This window comes from Rattus norvegicus, chromosome 1, assembly GCF_036323735.1.
Source record: "Rattus norvegicus strain BN/NHsdMcwi chromosome 1, GRCr8, whole genome shotgun sequence".
Lineage (NCBI taxonomy): Eukaryota > Metazoa > Chordata > Mammalia > Rodentia > Muridae > Rattus > Rattus norvegicus.
In genome coordinates, this window is record NC_086019.1 from 237,268,582 (window position 1) to 237,287,482 (window position 18,901).

General features: G+C 39.1%; 1 protein-coding gene across 6 annotated transcripts in view; it reads left to right on the forward strand.

Annotated features, from left to right (window-relative positions):
* Nucleotides 1-18,901, forward strand: part of Uhrf2 (ubiquitin like with PHD and ring finger domains 2) — a 67,357-nt gene that overhangs the window by 44,532 nt on the left and 3,924 nt on the right. For 2 of the 6 annotated variants that reach the window (NM_001107585.1, XM_039080008.2), the window contains 11 exons: nt 654-872; nt 2,806-2,915; nt 3,803-3,989; nt 5,782-5,905; nt 6,157-6,264; nt 7,804-7,908; nt 10,901-11,007; nt 14,555-14,717; nt 15,491-15,631; nt 16,724-16,820; nt 17,421-17,578. In NM_001107585.1, the coding sequence (NP_001101055.1) occupies nt 654-872; nt 2,806-2,915; nt 3,803-3,989; nt 5,782-5,905; nt 6,157-6,264; nt 7,804-7,908; nt 10,901-11,007; nt 14,555-14,717; nt 15,491-15,631; nt 16,724-16,820; nt 17,421-17,578 (1,519 nt within the window). Of the gene's footprint in view, nt 1-653; nt 873-2,805; nt 2,916-3,802; nt 3,990-5,781; nt 5,906-6,156; nt 6,265-7,803; nt 7,909-10,900; nt 14,151-14,554; nt 14,719-15,490; nt 15,632-16,723; nt 16,821-17,420; nt 17,579-18,901 lie in introns of those variants that run through there. The other 4 variants (XR_005486766.2, XR_005486776.2, XR_005486773.2 and 1 more) reach the window with 4 other exon arrangements.

Below are 18,901 nucleotides of genomic sequence, written 5' to 3' on the forward strand. Positions count from 1 at the left end.
TTTAGGATATTATAACAGCAATATTTGGCAGAATAAATTCATTACATAAAGAGAAACAAACAACAAACCCCAGGCTCTGGGGCTGTGGCTCAGCATTAAGAGCACTTCCTGCTTTTACAAAGACTCTGAGTCTGGCTTCCAGCACCCACACTGTGAATAGTCAGAATTGCCTTCACTTCAGCTCCAGGCGATGTGGTGGCCTCAGCCCGCAGGGTACATAGTCACATATGCTCAGACACACACTGAACAATGCGTCTGGGAAGATCACAGTTCTGTAGAATGATGTGTACAGAACATGGAGTGTACTTGCCTAACACTGTAAGCCGTGAAAGTACCTGTGTAGGGCTGTGGGGGAGAGAGTTCATTCGTGTTCACCTGTGAGTTGCAGTACAAGTGAGAAATATACCCAGTAATAAAAGATGTTACTACCTGTTTATGTGTATGTACATGTGAATACAGGTGATCTAGGCTGACTCTAGTTCTCCTCCCCACACCTCTTCAGCACATCTTACCAGCATGTGCTGCCTCCACCAGTGGGAACTCTATTTTTCCTTCAGTTCTGTAAATCAGATCTATGTATTCAGTGCATACAAATTCAGTCTTCTGTGGAAATAATCCTAAGCTCTGTTGTGTGGGTTTTTCCTGTCCTTCAGATATCCAGAGAGTGGTACACTAGAAATGAATGCTAAGGAACTTCGACCACGAGCACGGACCATTTTAAAATGGAACGAACTAAATGTCGGTGATGTGGTAATGGTTAATTACAATGTAGAAAATCCAGGCAAAAGAGGATTTTGGTATGATGCCGAAATTACCACATTGAAGACAATATCCAGGACCAAAAAGGAAGTTCGTGTGAAAGTTTTCCTGGGGTAAGGTTCTTGTCACTAACGCTATTTACCTACTCAATTAGGAGTGTGATTCTCAGATAGGGACATAATTCTCATTAAAGAAGATGGGGTGAGAGAGGAATTTTCATCCTAGAGGGGAATATTTTTATAAACTCTGAGAATTTTTATTACAACTGAATATATCTTCATCTCTAAGGTCAAAGATAATTTTTGGAGAATCTGATATAAAACCATCTTACTAGAGAAATCTGTGCTTCGTTGAGTTCTTAGAGAGGAAACAGTGACACACAAAGCTAACATTAATGTATTGAACAGTGACACACAAAGCTATCATTAATGTATGAAACAGTGACACACAAAGCTATCATTAATGTATGAAACAGTGACACACAAAGCTATCATTAATGTATGAAACAGTGACACACAAAGCTAACATATTAATGTATGAAACAGTGACACACAAAGCTAACATATTAATGTATTGAACAGTGACACACAAAGCTAACATATTAATGTAACACTGTAGGTGATAGCTTCACCCTTGTCCTCTAGCCTGGGACGTCTCAGGACTTTCCTCAAGTGATAGCTAGTGAGTGTTTTATCATCATCTATTATGATGATGATGATGATGATGATGATGATGATGATGATGATGATTTTATGGTTGGTGGTCATCACAACATGAGGAACTGTACTAAAGGGTTGCAGCTCTACGTGTGTTTGGTTCTCTACACCACATGGGCATCTCATAATCACTGTAACCGTAACTCCAGTTCTAGGGAATCTGCCCACCTCTGGCCTCTGTGGGCTCCTGTACACGTGTGGAGTGTTAGAATCTAATAGGGCGTCTTTAATTTTAACTTCAGTTAAGTATCACCATTCCCTGGAAATACAAATGTCAAAACCCAAGACTGAGAAGCTTTTGGACAAGTGACTTATGTTCTTAGGCAAATTGCAAGGAAGGAAGAGATAGTATGAAATTTATACATTATAGACTTAATGTACAGTGGAATTTCCTATATGCTTAGGGAGTCAGACAAGCAATACGATTTAAGAAAATTAAGTTAGCTTTGAGAAGACGTGAAGAGGGGTTACTTCTAAGGTAGCATGACAGCTGTCTGCTGTCGTGACTGATGATAACGAAAGGTCCCTACCTCACAGCTGCTTGAGTTACAGGTACCTGTGCTGTTTCTGTGTTATATTTGATAGTAAATTTTTAATAGGAAATTTATAAGAGCCAAAAGCAAATATATAAAACTCTTAAATCCATGTGTTTCAAATGTTTTCTAAATACCAAGCAAAAGCTATGCTTTACAAAGATTAACATGGCTGGAGAAGTAGCACAGGGGGTAAGAGCTGTTGCTCTTGTGAAAGACCCAGGTCAGGCTGGTCACAGCCCACAGGGCAGTCCCGGCACCTGGCTCCTGCACACGCCTGTGTTCAGGCGAGGACCTCGCACAGACCACATACATTCACACAGTTGATGATAGTAGCTTTTAAAGGGAGGAACAAGTTCACAGTCACATTGGGAAATGGAAGAATATGCAAATGAATATAGATTAAAGTAAATGTGGCTTCATATTTGAGAAGATACCTAGTAAGAGGCCATCTTGTTTTTGTCTAGAAGTATTAGAAATATGTTTGAATTTTATTTTAATTAATAGGATGCATTTTCTAGTCTTTATGCTAAATATATAAGACAACTATTTTTTTTACCAGATAATCTAAGTAATAAAGTTTCTGAATTTTCTGTTTCTGATTATTACTCTGAAGTTTTATCTGACTTTGAGGATTAACTGCTACTGAAAACAGTAGACCAGAGTAATTGTAATAGCTATAAGCTCAATCAATTTATAAGTGAGAAAAATATAGTCGATTTCTACAATGAGTTATTATTTTCACCTAATTTAAATGTTGTTTATAGAAGCTAATGTTTCTTCCTCTTTTTAAGCAGGGGTTCTGAAGGAACATTAAATGACTGCCGAGTAATGTTCGTAGACGAAATCTTCAAGATTGAGAAGCCTGGAGCCCATCCTCTTTCCTTTGCAGATGGAAAGTTTTTAAGTATGAGTTTTTCTCTTAGACTTAGACTCGAGGTGCTATGCGATCAAATTTAGTTTTATTGACCATTGAAAACTTTTGAATAGTTATGAAATAGACTATACAAATTCACTTTCTAGGATAAGTGAATAGTAAGCTATTGTTTGTAAAATAGTCTTTCAAGTGCTTCTCCATGTATGTTCTTTTTAAAAAATATATTTTTAAAAAATTATTTATATACATGTGTCCCAGTGTATACTAACTTGATGCCAGAGGACTACATTGGGAAATCTCTTCTACCGTGTGGTTCCTGGGATTTGAACTCAGGTTGTCAGACTTGGTGACAAGTGCTTTTGCCTGCTGAGCCTGAATTGGCCCTCTTTTTGTTTCTGCCAACAATTTTTCTATGTCCTTTTCCAATCCTTAACATCAATATGTGTGTAATGCAATTTGGGGCAACAATATCACTATCCCTGTGTTTATTACTATCAGCACGTGCGCGCGCACATATACACACACGTATACTCATGGGCCCATTTCATAAATCTGGCGTGAAGCATTTGTTCTTTCTCATCTTTCTTTTTAGGGTGTGTGTGTGTGTGTGTGTGTGTGTGTGTGTGTGTGTGTACGCACGCACCACTCTCTCCTCACACCGTGTGGGTTATAGGCATTGAGCGAGGTCACCAGGCTTGGCAGCAGTGCCTTTACCTACCAAGCCATCTCTCTAGTCCTGAGACGGGTATAATAAAGCTTCACCCTAGATGATTTTGTGGCACCTGTTTATTTTTTCCGTTTACAAAAGTTGTATACTGCTTCAGTGGACTTTATGTAAATAGCTGGAGAGATGGCTTAGTGGTTAGGAGCACTGTGACTAGTAGATATAAAAAGTAACATTTCGTTGTTCTTTATAGGGAAAAATGACCCTGAATGTGACCTGTGTGGTGGAGACCCAGATAAGACATGCCACATGTGTTCTTGTCATAAGTGTGGAGAGAAGCGGGATCCCAACATGCAGCTTCTGTGTGACGAGTGCAATATGGCCTATCACATTTACTGCCTGAGCCCGCCTTTGGATAAGGTCCCGGAAGAGGAGTACTGGTATTTCACCAGGGCGCTGTCGTCCTCTGCTTTGTTTTTCTGCAAATAATCAAAATGGATCTTCAAAGAGTGGATTTTTTGTCCATCTGTCCATCCATCCATCTGTCCTTCCTTCCTTCCTTCCTTCCTTCCTTCCTTCCTTCCTTCCTTTTTCTTTTTTTCGGAGCTGGGGATTGAACCCAGGGCCTTGTGCTTGCTAGGCAAGCGCTCTACCACTGAGCTAAATCCCCAACCCCTATAATAAACTTTTAAATAATCACATTAAGGGATCTTTTAAAGTATTTTTTAAAATTATGCACATGTATATAGGATTCCTTGGAGTTGGAGTTCTGGGCAGTTGAGGGCCTTGCGATGAGAGTACTAGGAGTCAAACTCTGGCCTTCTGACAGAGCGGTGTGTGCTCTTAGCAACTGAGCTGTTTCTGCAGGGCCATCCCCTGCCTCCGAAGTGGCTAGCTAGTCTCAAGTGAAGAACAGACAGCTCTTCTTTCCTGTAGTCTTTTTGTAGGCTCATTGAAAATGTAATGGCTGTGTTACTACAGAAACTACAGGGGTATAAGGAAGAAGGGAGGGGGCTGGTGACATAGTTAAGTGGATAAAGATGTCAGGGATGACCTGAGTTCAGTCCCTGGGACCCACACAGTAGGAGAGAACCAACTCTCTTAAGTTGTGTTCTGATCTCCCTGTGTGCCATGCATGTACACAACATACACACACACACACACACACACACACACACACACACATATCCCACTTTTAAAAATTAAAATAACAAAATGGAAAAGGGCTATGACTCCTTTCTGTTTCCTCCTACACTGACTTGGATGATCACATGGCTAGTGACTGTTTCCTCTGAAGTCTCATATCGCATACTTATTTCTTGTTTTGGAGGAAGTGTGTATAGTAGGAAAAAGATTTAGTATATTTGGTGACTTTTCAGACATACTGTTTTTCAAGTTGAGGGAACTAAAATATTTTTCCCCAATAGTGCAGCTAACTCTCATAATAGGAGTGACTAGGTAGGCATAGACATATTCTTTAATGAAAGAAAAGATACAGATTTAAGATGAATTTCGCAGTGAATTGTATTTTTGTTGGTATGCTTATAAGTTTCCCAGTTTTTGATAAGAGAATAACCCTATTTCATCCTGTAGACAAGGTTTTAGAAAGTCTTAAAGCAGCTTATGAGCAAGGACAGACAAGTACAGAAAACTAAGGCAGATCTAGAGATGCTGTCTTGTGTATTTACTATGGTGGACTACACTTGGTGATGCTGAGACTTGAACCCGGGGCTTTGCTCATAGCTCTGCCAAAAAGCTGTACCATTTACACATACACACTCACATATATCCAGTTATATTGCATTTCAATTATTTATTGTGTGTTGATGTAATGCGGTGTAAGTATGAAGTTTAGAGAAAACGTGAGGAAATCATTTCTCTCCTTCCACCACGTGGGTCCTGAGGACTGATCTCAGGTTAGCCTTCTTGGTAGCGGGGAAACTTAGAGTTGGTAATAAGATTTAAGCATTATGTCCCTCCTATACACACTTTAGGCTTTTGAATTGAATTTCAATGTGTATAATACAAGATCTTTAAGTACTTTAGAAGGAAAACAAGAATTTTCTTTACTGTGTTTTTAGCCTGTGAAATTTTTGAAAAGTTAAGATGTTAGTGACAGTTGGTACTCTATAATCTAACCCAGTCTATCTTAATACTTGTCCTGATGTAGCCATTTTCCTATCAGTGGTCTTAGTTACCAAATGGTCTTTGTCTTTTTTTTATTCCTTTAAGGTATTGTCCTTCCTGTAAAACTGACTCCAGCGAGGTGGTAAAGGCTGGGGAGAAACTCAAGCTGAGTAAGAAGAAGGCGAAGATGCCCTCAGCCAGTACGGAGAGCCGGAGAGACTGGGGCAGGGTGAGAGCGAGCCTCCTCTCCTCCTCCTCCTCCTCCTCCTCCTCCTGTTAACGGTCGATAGTAAATAGTGTTTCTGTATTGGTAGTGGTAGTATGGAAGATTAAACAATGTAATTGTTAGTATCAGTGATAATTGTGTAAATAACACTTTGATTTACTAACTATTTCATTCACACTTTATGGGAATTGGAAATCTTGGCGGCACCATTGTACATAATTGATTTCTCAAACAGCTTCTTTGGTGACTTGCAGGGCATGGCTTGTGTTGGTCGTACAAAAGAATGTACTATTGTCCCATCCAATCACTATGGACCTATCCCTGGTATTCCTGTGGGGTCAACTTGGAGATTCAGAGTTCAGGTATGCTTTGAATTGGCTTAGTCGGAAGGGCATGATCCGCATAATTGAAATTCAAGTGATGTTTACTTTTGATTTTCATTTTAAATGGGTCCCAACTAAGTAGCATACACCATTCATGTGTTAGAATAAAAGATCTTCTTTGGAATGAGTATCTTTCCCCAGACATGAGCAGACAGAAGCACACCCTCAGAGGGACACATCTGTTATCTTTGCTCTCTCTTTGCTATATGGTTCTGTGCTACATGGTATTATTGGTAAGTTTTCTCGGGAATTTTTTTTTTGTTGTTGTTATTTTTTTCTAGACAGGGTTTCTCTGTGTATAGTCCTGGTGGGTCTGGAATTCACTTTGTAGACCAGGCTGGCCTTGAACTCAGAACGGCCTGCCTCTGCCTCCCTAGTGCTGTGATTAAAGGAGTGAACCACTATTGCCCAACTTCTCAGGAAAATTAATATTAGACATAATTTTAAGTTATATGGTAAATTCTTAATCTGTTGTCATTAAGCTTTGGACTTCCTTTTAAACATTTTCTCTGAGACTTTTCTTGAGTAAATTCTGAGATACTGAGCCACTTGGTGCCAGTTACTGCAGTACTGAAATTCTTTGCCTTTCCCCATGTCTTCTGGCTCTCCTGTTCTTTATGCCCCTTCTCTGGCACTGTTCCCAGAGTCTTGGAGTGGGTTATGCAGATGTCCCACTTACGACAGACATTTAACAGTCACTTATTCTCAGTACCTTGGCCATTAGGAGTGTGCAGGGAAAAGCCAACGGCAGCAGTAGTCTGCAGACATAGTATTTAGAAGGCAGTTTGGTGAGTACATTGTATCTATGAAGCAAGTCAACAGCAGCTTCTCCGATAGGACCTTTGACCTCTCCAACCACAGGCTTTTTAACCAGTTTTACAATACCAAGAGTTACTGTTTTCTAGTGAAACCTAGGGCTTGCCTATGCTACTAGTCTTGCTAGCCATCTTGCTCCAGGGATTCCCTGTCTACCTTCTAAAGCAGGAATTACAGGTAGGCCACTATACATACAAAAACACTGGCCATCTCCTCAGCCCAGTCAAAAATGATCTGTATAAAGACCATTCTGTGCCCTGCATGGTGCCCATGCCTGTGACCCCAGCACTTGGAAGGCAAAAGGGAAAGAGTGACTTAAGTTCCGGTCAGCCTGATCCACATGGTGAATAGGATGCCAGTCAGGGCTGCTTGCCAGAAATAAGCAGATTAAAAGATCATTCTGTTTATGATAGGATGGATTTGAAAGGAACAAAATAAGGCAGTGCAGAAGGGTTTATCAGTGTGCAGGTCTCAAAGCAAGGTCAAGGGCTAGAACTGGAGGGAAAATACTCAGCACTTTCAGGGTTTTATTTGGGAAAATTAAACTGAAAAAGTGAGCTCTGGATAAAACGTGATTGGACTTTAAAGTTTAATAATGCATACGAAAGCGTTTTGTGGGTCTGACTCCGTTCTCTTAATTATACTTATTTTTCACAGTTTCATGTGTACAGAATATACTTCACCTGCTCCTTTTACCTTTAGGTGAGTGAAGCCGGGGTTCATAGGCCTCATGTTGGTGGAATCCATGGTCGCAGCAATGACGGGGCTTATTCTCTTGTGCTGGCTGGAGGATTCGAAGACGAAGTTGTAAGTAATGTTATGACTTTATTCTTTAGGACTGTCTTGATCATTCTAACTGTGCTACTGCTATGCCCAAAGTACATCACATATTACTGTCTCTTTTTTAGTCTAGTTTTGTTGAAGTGATTGGTTCTATTTAAGCTATAAGATTTAGCAGTGTCTGATTTTTACATATGATAGTTTAGCTTATACAGTTGATAGCTAATATGAAAATATATTCTCTGGAATTTTCTTTTAAGTTAAGCCTATTTTCCAGTAGGTGGTTTCACAGTAGCATTAAAAGTGATGTGGATAAAGCTGCAGTCCACAATTACATATAGTGCTTATATCAGGAAGTATGACTTCGTGTCGTACTTATACTATGTGTGTTTTACAGGCACAGTGGAGAGTGTTGTGGGATAAATTAAAATGTATCCAGACAGCCCTGGTCTAATCATTAGCTGGGGAATCTGAGATGAAGATCCTGGTCTGTGGGATTGGTTGATGGCAGGAGTTAGTACAACCGTCTATCTTTGTATCTTGTTAGCAGCTTGTGGGGGAGAATAGAGGCTAGAGAATGGTAGATTAGGAATGTAACTCAGGCTACATGCAGGCCCAGCATACACATGTGTACCGGTTTAATACCAGCCTGGGGTTATGGAGAATTCTGTCTTGTGTACTTCTCTCTTCTTTCTTTCCTTGGTAGTAGCAGAGCTGCATGTCCTTGGCAGGTATAGCATCTTTGTATGGCATCTCCTCTTAGGCAGCAGCAGCAACATAACCTTCATGGAGTACAAAACACAAGTCAGGCTGATCTTTATTTTTTAGGATTTATTTATTTATTTTATATATAAGTACATTGTAACTGTCTTCAGACACACCAGAAGAAGGCATCAGATCTCATCACAGATGGTTGTGAGCCACCATGTGGTTTCTGGGATTTGAACTCATGACCTCTAGAAGAGCAGTCAGTGCTCTGAACCACTGAGCCATCTCTCCAGCGCCCCCCAGGCCGATCATTTTTCCTCTGTGATGATAGAAAGCTTTTGTTAGCACAATGATTGAAGTCCAAATGTGTTACTGGTATGCTATAGAATTTTAATCATAATTTGGTTGTTTGCTACTTGAAAAACATTCAAAATTATTTTTCCTTTAACATTTAAAGCACTGTTTAGGTTGGACCATGCCTGTTCTTTTCAGGTTAGACCATGCCTATTCCGTTTAGCATAGCCCATGCCTGTTCTGTTCTGTCTAGGGTAGATCATGCCTGTTCTGTCAGATCTCACTACTCTTTGTTTATGGCACTGCTAGGATTATAACTTGAAAACTTGGTTATTTTGATTTTGAGTATTCTGGAGTCAATTCAGATATGGTGTAAAGGCTGTTTCTCATCAAGTAAGGGAATGTTTTAGTAGGGCATGGTGGCACGGGCCTATTATCCCAGCACTTGGGAGGTGGGGGAAGAAGGACTGGGAGGTCAAGGTTATCTTCAACTACACAATAAGTTTGAAACCAGCCTGAGCTGTGTCTCAAAACAAACAAAAGACAGAAAAAAAGGAAGAAAAGGAATGAGGGAGGGAAGGAAGGAAAGAAAGAAAAGAGAGAAGTACATGAGACAGACAGACACAGGAGTAGGTGCTTTGAATCATTATTGTGTACGTTTATTAGAGTTCCTTCAAATGGAATACACACTAGAGATTAAATTTAACTCCCTTTTAAAAAACAGTGACCTTAAATGTTTGATTATCAAATGTGAATTGAAGGTTTGAGGGCTAATAGAAACACTAATTCATTCATTCATTTATTAATTTGTTCATTCATTCATAGACAGCATTCCTCATGGTGTAGCCCAAGTTGGTCCCGTACCTGAACTCTTAGCCTTTGAGAGTGCTGGGGTTATAGTGTACACCACCATGCCTGCCTCATAAAAACACTTAGGACACAAGTTTAGTTAGGCTGTAATCCAAGGAATGGGAACAAGCAACCTTCAAAGAAATAAGAATTTAGTAGAAAATGTAGTGATTTCAACATTTAAAAAGAATGCTGGGCCAGTGGGTAGAGGCACTCACCATCAAATCTGGCATCCTGATTGGATTTCCAGGACTCACTAGCAGAGGGAAACAGCTGACTCCTGAGAGTTGTCCTCTGACCTCTATACGTGGGTTGTGGCATGTGTATGCCCCATCATCAAGTAAATTAATTAAAATATAAATAAATAAAGTATAGTTTAGAAACCCAAATCATTAACCAGCTAGTATCGGTAAATTATGTCCTGGTGTTTTCTTGAGTTATCTTGTTTCAAGTCAGTTAAGATTTACTTATGCCTGTGTACGTTTGTAGCAGCCCCAGAAGTGATCCTGCTGCTTTTGCAACTCCTTCGGGTGTGTTTGTCACAGTGAATAGAGGCCAGCACTGCATTTAATTCCCAGTTTATTTTCCAGATTCTTTTTAATAGTAGCAATGCTTATTTTTTTAACCTTAGTGTACCATAGATAATATCAAAATATGGAATATGGAAAACTTAGTTTGCAATTAGAACTGTACAGTGAAACTTCTAGGTAAATTTACTTTATATAAAGTATTTAATTTCCGTGTCAAATTTTGAGTATCAGAAAAATTCTATATTGTGTAAACAAGAGCTAAGAATCCCATAGTGAAATGTGTATGAAAGTCATACTGTCCATAAAGAGACTGCAAGCTAGTGTGGCTGTGTCAGTTACTGTGGAATTAAAAGATTCCACTCCGTGAGTCCTTGTAAAATGCTGTGGGTTACTTGGACACGTCATAGCATGAGAATAACTGCGTTTGGAGACATTGTAAACAATAACTGGAAGCACAATCTTTAGATCGAGTGATGAGACTTGAGGTATACTGCATACATGGTTAGGTCTGCTTTATTTTGGCAAATGCTTTGAGAAACATGTCAATAACATTTTAACCTGGTGCTCTGACTCTAAAGTGAGAATTGGTAAATTATACTCAGGTTTAAGTATCTTACTGTAAAAATCTTTCCCTGTAGGACCGAGGTGATGAGTTCACATATACTGGAAGCGGTGGTAAAAATCTTGCTGGTAATAAAAGAATTGGTGCACCGTCGGCTGACCAGACACTGACAAACATGAACAGGTGCTGTTCTAAAGCCTGCAATCTGGAGGTTACCTCAGACTTGATCCTAGCTTAGAACTTGTTATTTAAGCTCTAGGGAAGAATCTCTAACTAGGAGTTAGATGAAATTAACATTCCATTGTTTACTTTTTGTATTGTTACTTGATAACTGCTGTACGTTGGAAGCCTGTTGCCACTTCGAAGGAAAGGAATCTTATGGTTTAAGTGGAATTGAAGATAGGGTGACATGGTTAGTGCACTCTAAGTCACAACTGAAGGCTGCGTCCCTCAGCACATTAGCTTCTGCATGACAAGTTTGTTTAGAGCTGACTCACTAATGTGAAGTGGCCTTATGTGAACGGTAAGTGAAATAGCAGTCTCTACTCCGTGCACTTTAAAAATTGTATTATAAATTAACTTCCAAATTATAAAAGTACTCTTTCGAACTTAATTGCCCCAATACATTACAAAAGACCAACCTCACACTGACTTAACAGAGACATTCTTATTACCATAGAATATAAAATTTAATTTCCAGATACATTATTTTATAAATTCATACCTATGTAAACAATAAAGGACTTAAGCCCCAGATAGCAAAATGACTTTATAACTTGTCATAGTGAGATCTTGTGAACTATATAAAAGTTAAGATTTTATGTCCTATAAGGAGCAGTTTAGCATTGAGTGAAAATGATTATTTTTTCCCCACTTAGTACTAAGCACTAAATCTTAAATAGTCACTTTAATTTCTTATTACCATGTCAAAAAATATATACCAGTATTATTTCAAAACTTTATTACATACCCGGTTATGCAGACTCTTGTTTTCATATCTTGTATATTATTTCTGACAATAGGATTATTTTACTGAACTAGCAGAGAAGACAAGTCAGATTTCCTGGCGATACCCCATTCCCCGGGTAGAAGTACAGTCTCTTGCTATCCTTGTCGTACAAAGAAGGCAGTTCTTTAAGAGAAATGACCTTAGAACTTAGAAATAGCCTGACCAGTTTTTGTCAGTGAATATGCATCTTAAATAGCAATGGCTTTTTAAGTTATCAAGTATGAAAATTATATTTTTCTGTGATAAGACTATTTTAGTTTACTGAAATTTCTTTCCTAACTACGCACATTTAGAATAGATATATTGTATCCCTTTTACATTTTGTGTAGTCCAATAAGTAATGTTACAAACTCCTTAGAAAATATTCGGCAACAACAAAATGTTTGTGGTGAAAAGGAGGGTATGAAAATGAAGTGGACTGAAAGCCACTTAGATTTCACTTGTCTTGTAGACCCAGCCATCCAGTTGGTTACTCTAGGCACAGAGCTGTGTGTGTATACCTTGCAGTTTTACACCTTAAAGAACTGTGTTATCGGGGTTGGGGATTTGGCTCAGTGGTAGAGCGTTTGCCTAGCAAGCACAAGGCCCTGGGTTCAGTCCCCAGCTCCGAAAAAAAAGAAAAGGAAAAAAAAAAAAAAGAACTGTGTTATCTGATGACCATGAAAACCTAAGTAGAAGGCCATCAGCTTGGTCTCACACACACTCTTTACCATGTAGTCTGTGGTACGGTTCATTCTTGCCTCTCTGCCAAGAGGAAGTGTGACGCCTTCTTGCTTCTGAGCAATGTCCATTTCTTAGCAGCTCCTCCCCTTCAGAAAGTGAAGTGGACATGAAGGTGTCTCAGCTGTCTTTTCTGTCAGTGCCCTCAGAGGCCACTGGTGCTGGAGTGACAGAGACAGAGAGAAAAAGCTGCATTGCCTGTCTTTTGGCTTGTTTCGTCCTTCAGACTCCTTTCATAGTTTTCAGAAGTCTGTGACCTCACGAAGCCAAAACTTAAGTTGACAGTTCTATTTAGTGACGGCAGTAATCATGATTAATGGTGCCCGTGAACTTGAGAGCATGTCATTCAGTGATGTGAAGGTAGTAGTTATTCCATTCTTTAAAAACATGGGTGATAAAAGATACATAATCCTAGTTAGAGGGCTATATTTTAATGTCTAAAGACTTATTTGATATGTATGGATGTTTTTCCTGCATCCTTTTTCAACCATGTGTGTGCCTTGTGCTTGAGGAAGTCAGACAAGGACATCAGAGGGTTGTGGGCCATGATGGCTATATTTTATCCTACCTCTTGGTGTTTTAAAATATTTCCCCTTTAGGTAAAAGGTAACTTTAACAAGCTGAATTTTGTGCACAGTTAGAAATGTTATACCCCATTTACTTTAAGAAGGTGATTGTTTAAGAGATTCCTTGTTAGGTCAGTCACAGTCTATAAAAAAGAAATGTACCCAAAAAGAGATTTTATATCATATCTGACTTTATAAAATAGGCTATTAATGTGCATATGTATTTGTGTGTGTGTCTCTTACTGGCCTGGATGAAAATCACCAAGTAGGCTAGGTTGGCTGATGGTCAAACCCCAGGGAGCCACATAATTCCACGTAACAGCACTAGAATTATAAGCACACATTATTACACTAGTAATTTTTAAAATACAGCATTTTTATAAAATCTTTGAGAATTTTCTACATCACACAATGTTTAATTGTGTTCACTCCCACTCTTCCTGTCAACTCCTCTCAGTTTCCCCATATCTTCTCCACTGTGTGGAGTCCACTTGTGCTGTCCCTGGATTGTTATATGGACGTTCAAGGAGTCAAACTTAGGTCTTCCTGCTTATGCGAAAGCTGTTTACCTACTGAGCCCATTCAGTTTAACTCTCATGTGTTAGCGATGTTCTCTTTTACTGAGGTGAGGAAGCTAATAGGTTTCTTAAATAATATCCCAACTTGGGTAGACTGCTATTTTTAGAACTAGAGACTCCTCAAGAGTTCTTACACCATCTAATATGCTCACTGGCATGACTACATGCTAAGGGGTTGCTCCCGCCAGGATGTGTTCTCCTTCCAGCATAGCGGTCCTCCTTGGCTGTGTGTCATCACTAAACCATAGTGCTCTACTAAGAAATTAATTCCCTCATTCTCGTGATTTCCCTGGCATTTTGATTCACTTAAATTTATCATTTTGTAGAGGTCTTTAAAGAATATTCTCATGTCATACTTATTCTGAATATTCTTTGGACACAAGTTCTGCCGTCTGAGATGTGGAGAGCCTAGACAAGCCATTCGTACCTTGCTTGATGCATTTTTCTGGATTTCTTTTCTACATTATTCCAGCAATTTACCTCACTTCATCAAAAATTAACTATTAAAACAAGCAATAGCCTTAGTTTTCCAACATCTCCCTCTTCTCGACAAACATTATTTTAAGCAAATGCCATGAATTTCTAGTTGTTTTCTACTACATGTGGCACAGATGTTATTACTTTCAGAAGAACCCTACAGGCTCTTTGAGAACCAGTCCTTTGGCTTGGGGTGACATCAGGAAACTGATGTCTTCTCTGCTGGTGGGGAAGCATAATCTTACTGTCTGGAATAATAAAGAATCATAGAGTCTTAATCTTCAGGTAAGGCATAATTTACCTTTTAATTGAGCTAAAGACTCGATTATATACTTGGAGAAAGATTGCTTGGTATAAAGACTTTGTTTTGTCTTTTTTAGGGCATTGGCCCTAAACTGCGATGCTCCATTGGATGATAAAATTGGAGCAGAGTCTCGGAATTGGAGAGCTGGTAAGCCAGTCAGAGTGATACGCAGTTTTAAAGGGAGGAAGATCAGCAAATATGCACCAGAAGAAGGCAACAGATATGATGGCATTTATAAGGTGCTCTATCTGGCATGACATCTCCTTGGTCATTCTGGGGCTTTTAAGATATGATTACCACAGGGAACTACTCTGGGTGGGCTAGAGAAAGGATAGGCTAGTTCATTGGCATTTCTACTTTTTTCTACAAATGTAAAAGATACATGAACTGAACTTTTAATTTCAATATTTTGGGGGAAAAAAAGGCTTTGAAGTTCCTAAGACAGAGTCATATGTAATTTAGGTGCAGGTGGTTTCCCTTTTGCTTGTTTTGTTTGGCATTGATAGGGCTCTAACCAGGGCTTGTATACTCTAGACAATCACTCCACCCTACTCCCAAGGCTTCCTTTTTTAAGTACATAGTCTCTGTGATAAAACTGTGTAACTAATGTGATCGCTCTATATCTCGGCTATTATGTATCTTTTAAGAATGCTTTTAATGTTAATAATTACAATAGAGTTTATCAAGGCAGAATACATATAGTATTAAAAATGAATTGGTGCCCTTGGATAAAAAATAAGCAAGTCATCTACCACCATTTTCCTACCTAGTTTGCAAAATAAAATCTGTTAATTTGTTGTTAAATTTATAATGTTATATCCTTATATGAGAACTATCTTAATAGGAAATAAGCTCATACCAATGTTAATAATCTTGATTTATTTACTGTTGTTTACAGCAAAGCAAATATCTTTTGAGGTTGCATTTCATTATGGCAGATTTATTTAAACCTTATGTTTGGTTAGTCGAAACCTTACATTTCAATGTAATACTGAAATATTTTATGATATAGGTAGTGAAATATTGGCCAGAGATTTCATCCAGCCATGGCTTCTTGGTTTGGCGTTATCTTTTAAGAAGAGATGATGTCGAACCTGCTCCTTGGACCTCAGAAGGAATCGAACGATCAAGGAGACTGTGTCTGCGATTGCAGGTTAGACCCCCTTGGTCTGTACTGCTCATGTGGTGTAAGAGTGTACAACCATCTCCATGCCTCATCTGTATACAGCATAGCAGCTGCAGCAGGCTGAGAGACAGAGTATACCAGGATGCAGAAGGAAACAGATAACGGGTAGTTTTCCTGTGTACCATGCTGGGAAAAAGCCGGACTTGTCAGTGAAAAGCAAAATGTTTTTAGTTGTTTGGAACTTGGTTGAAAGAATTTTGGTAGGTAGAGTGGTGACTTCTAGAAGTGCTCATCTGCCATTGTCCCCATCAGTTCTTCCAGTGAAGCCAGTCGGCTTGTCCCGATGCATGTGGGGACTGAACTGTGGGCAGTGTCTGACCACTCATGCAGGGGAGTGTGTACCTCTGAGTGTTTTTGTTTTTAAACTCCTAGAAATGGTTCTTTAAATGAGATTCATCATCTGGAAACTGAGCAGAAGCATAAGAGCATATCTACTGTTACAGGTTAATAGTAATGTGTTGAGGCCAGAAATGAGTGGAGCTTTTAACAGGAGCATTATCATGAAGTTGTGCCTTCCTCTAATGTAGCTGTCAGTGAGGGTGAAGAGGGAGTGTATCCTTGAAATCTAACTTTTAGGTAACGGAACACTAAGTTCCATTTAGTTTTCTAAAAATCTTCTATTCCATAATTTTGGGGGATGAGAAATTTGGCTCTCAGTTTTTTGTTTTGAGACTGAAGGTACAATTTTCATCTTGTCTATTTGAATATCAGTTTCCATGTTTCATATTTGATCCTTACTCCATGCCTTGTTTCACTTTTTCTTAAAATTTTTCAACCCACCAGCAAAACATGTGAAGATTTTCTTCCCTTAGATCTGAAACTGAAATAATCAAATTATAAAGTGGAGCATTGTAACAGTTAAGGGTGTAAGGCTTTAAGTAGAATCTGAGATTTCAATTATCTTTTGCCCTTTGAATTCTGAGAGTGTCTGTTTGCTTTATGTAAATTAAGTACAGAGGAAGCTTAAACAACCCTTCCCCTCCTTTCTAAACTTTCCTCTAGATCTGGAGTCTCACCCTGTGAAATTTAAACCAACATTATCTCTTTTCCCCCAACCAGTATCCAGCAGGCTACCCCTCAGATAAGGAAGGGAAGAAAACCAAGGGGCAGTCAAAGAAGCAGACGAGCGAAGGCACCAAAAGGCCAGCTTCCGATGGCAAGTAGCAACTACAGAGCATCTTTACTAATAATACGGTTTCATAAAGAGAAACAGAGACTAAATTGAGGAATTCATAAGCAGTTATAATAAAGGGATTGGGGGTGTCTCTTTAATAGAGTTAGAGTCATATCAGCAGCAAGTATTTTAAGTATCTGTCTTGGTTGACTGCTGTGAGCAGACACCGTGACCAAGGCTACTCTTATAAGGACATTTAACTGGGGCTGGCTTACAGGTTCAGAGGTTCAGTCCATTATCATCAAGGCAGGAGCATGCAGCATCCAGGCAGGAATGATGCAGGAGGAGCTGAGAGCTCTACATCTTCATCTGAAGGCTGCTAGGAGAAGACTGGCTTCCAGAGAGCTAGGATGAGGGTCTGATAGCCCAAACCCACAGTGACACACCTAGTCCAACAAGGCCACACCTTCTAATAGAACTTTCCTGGTCCAAGCATATACAAACTGTCTTAGTAGCCTAGCTTGGGGGAGAGGGGAGGGGGGATGTAGGCATCTTCCTTTTGAACATTGCTAGCAGCAATGAACCTTCGTGTAGTTTCTAAGAACTGTGAAGGTCCACTGACTATTTTATAAATTAACCTAGATGAGTGTCCAAGTGATTCCAAAGTGCAGAAGACATCAGATTCCACAGAAGCCGTAGAGGCTTTCCAGCTCACGCCTCAGCAGCAACGGCTGATCAAGGAAGACTGTCAGAACCAGAAGCTGTGGGATGAAGTGCTGGCGTCTCTTGTAGAAGGACCGGTACACAACGCTTCTCTTAAATAAGGATGCTCTGATACTAAAAATGGAAACAGTGATTTTCATAAGTCCATACTTTATTTTATGTAGTTTTTAAACCTTATTTCCTTGACCTTTCAGAAATAGTAGGAGTCAATAAATTTAAACAGCTGTAAGTTTATTTTAAACTTCTTAGTTGTTGATTTTAATCCTAAATTAATTAACTTATACTTAGATGCTCTTTTTAGGAAGATTTTTCAGTTGTAAACTAAATCTAATTTTTCAGTCAACTAAATCTAAAACTCAACAAAAAGGTTTTGTTATAGTTAAGAGATGAGATAATCTGACAGTGTAAGTTTTAAATAGTTTGTATGATTTTCAAAACTTGTATGTTCAGCTTTGAAGTAAAGTAAACTAGTTGCTATCTGTTTAAGTATTTGACACTTAAATACTTAAGTGGCGGAGAGATTGCTCTGTGGTTTAGAGTTGTAGTACTCTAGCAGAAGACCAAGTTTGATTCTTCGCACCCAGTTTGGGCAGCTTACAACCACCTGTAATTCCATCTCTGAGGGACCCCGTCACGTATATCCCCGACACCTCACCCCACACACATACACAAATATGCACATAATCTTAATTTTTAAAGTTTTTTCTCTTTAAAATGTAGATTTTTTAAACTTTGATTTTATAATCATTAAATGTTAGAGTAAAGTTGGGCATGGTGGCACACGCCTTGAGTCCCACACACCAGGAGCAGAGGCCACTGAGTTTGAGGACAGTCTGGTCTACAACATACTGAGTTCCAGGACAGCCAGGACTACATAGAGGGATCTGTCTGTTGAGGAGGATGGTGGTGGAGGAAGAGGATGTTGCTGCTTGCTATTGATGATGATGGTATTGGTGATGATGATGATGATGATATTGGTGATGATGATGATGATGATGGTGGTGGTGGTGGTGGCGATGATTTTGCTGTTGTTAATGTGTGGATTTCATGTTAAGCTGTGCTCACCAGATGAAAAAGCTTCAAATGGGAACTGATAGCTCATTTTATTTACTGTGTCTCCTATTTTATTGTTAATTTGATCTCTTGTGTGTAATATTTTTATTCCTTTCCTCCTAAAATAGTACGATGCAGAGTTACTGGGAGTCATCTGTATATAAATTATATTTGTTCATCTCATTCTTTTTCCTTCCGCTGTTGCCTTTATTTCCTCTCATTGCAACAGCTAAAACTTCTCACATGTCTGAGTGAGTAATGTAAGGGGTATCCACCTCCCATATAATGTGTTTAGCATTTTTGGTTGAGATAGTTAAAATTACTGAATTAAGCTTATTGGTAACTAT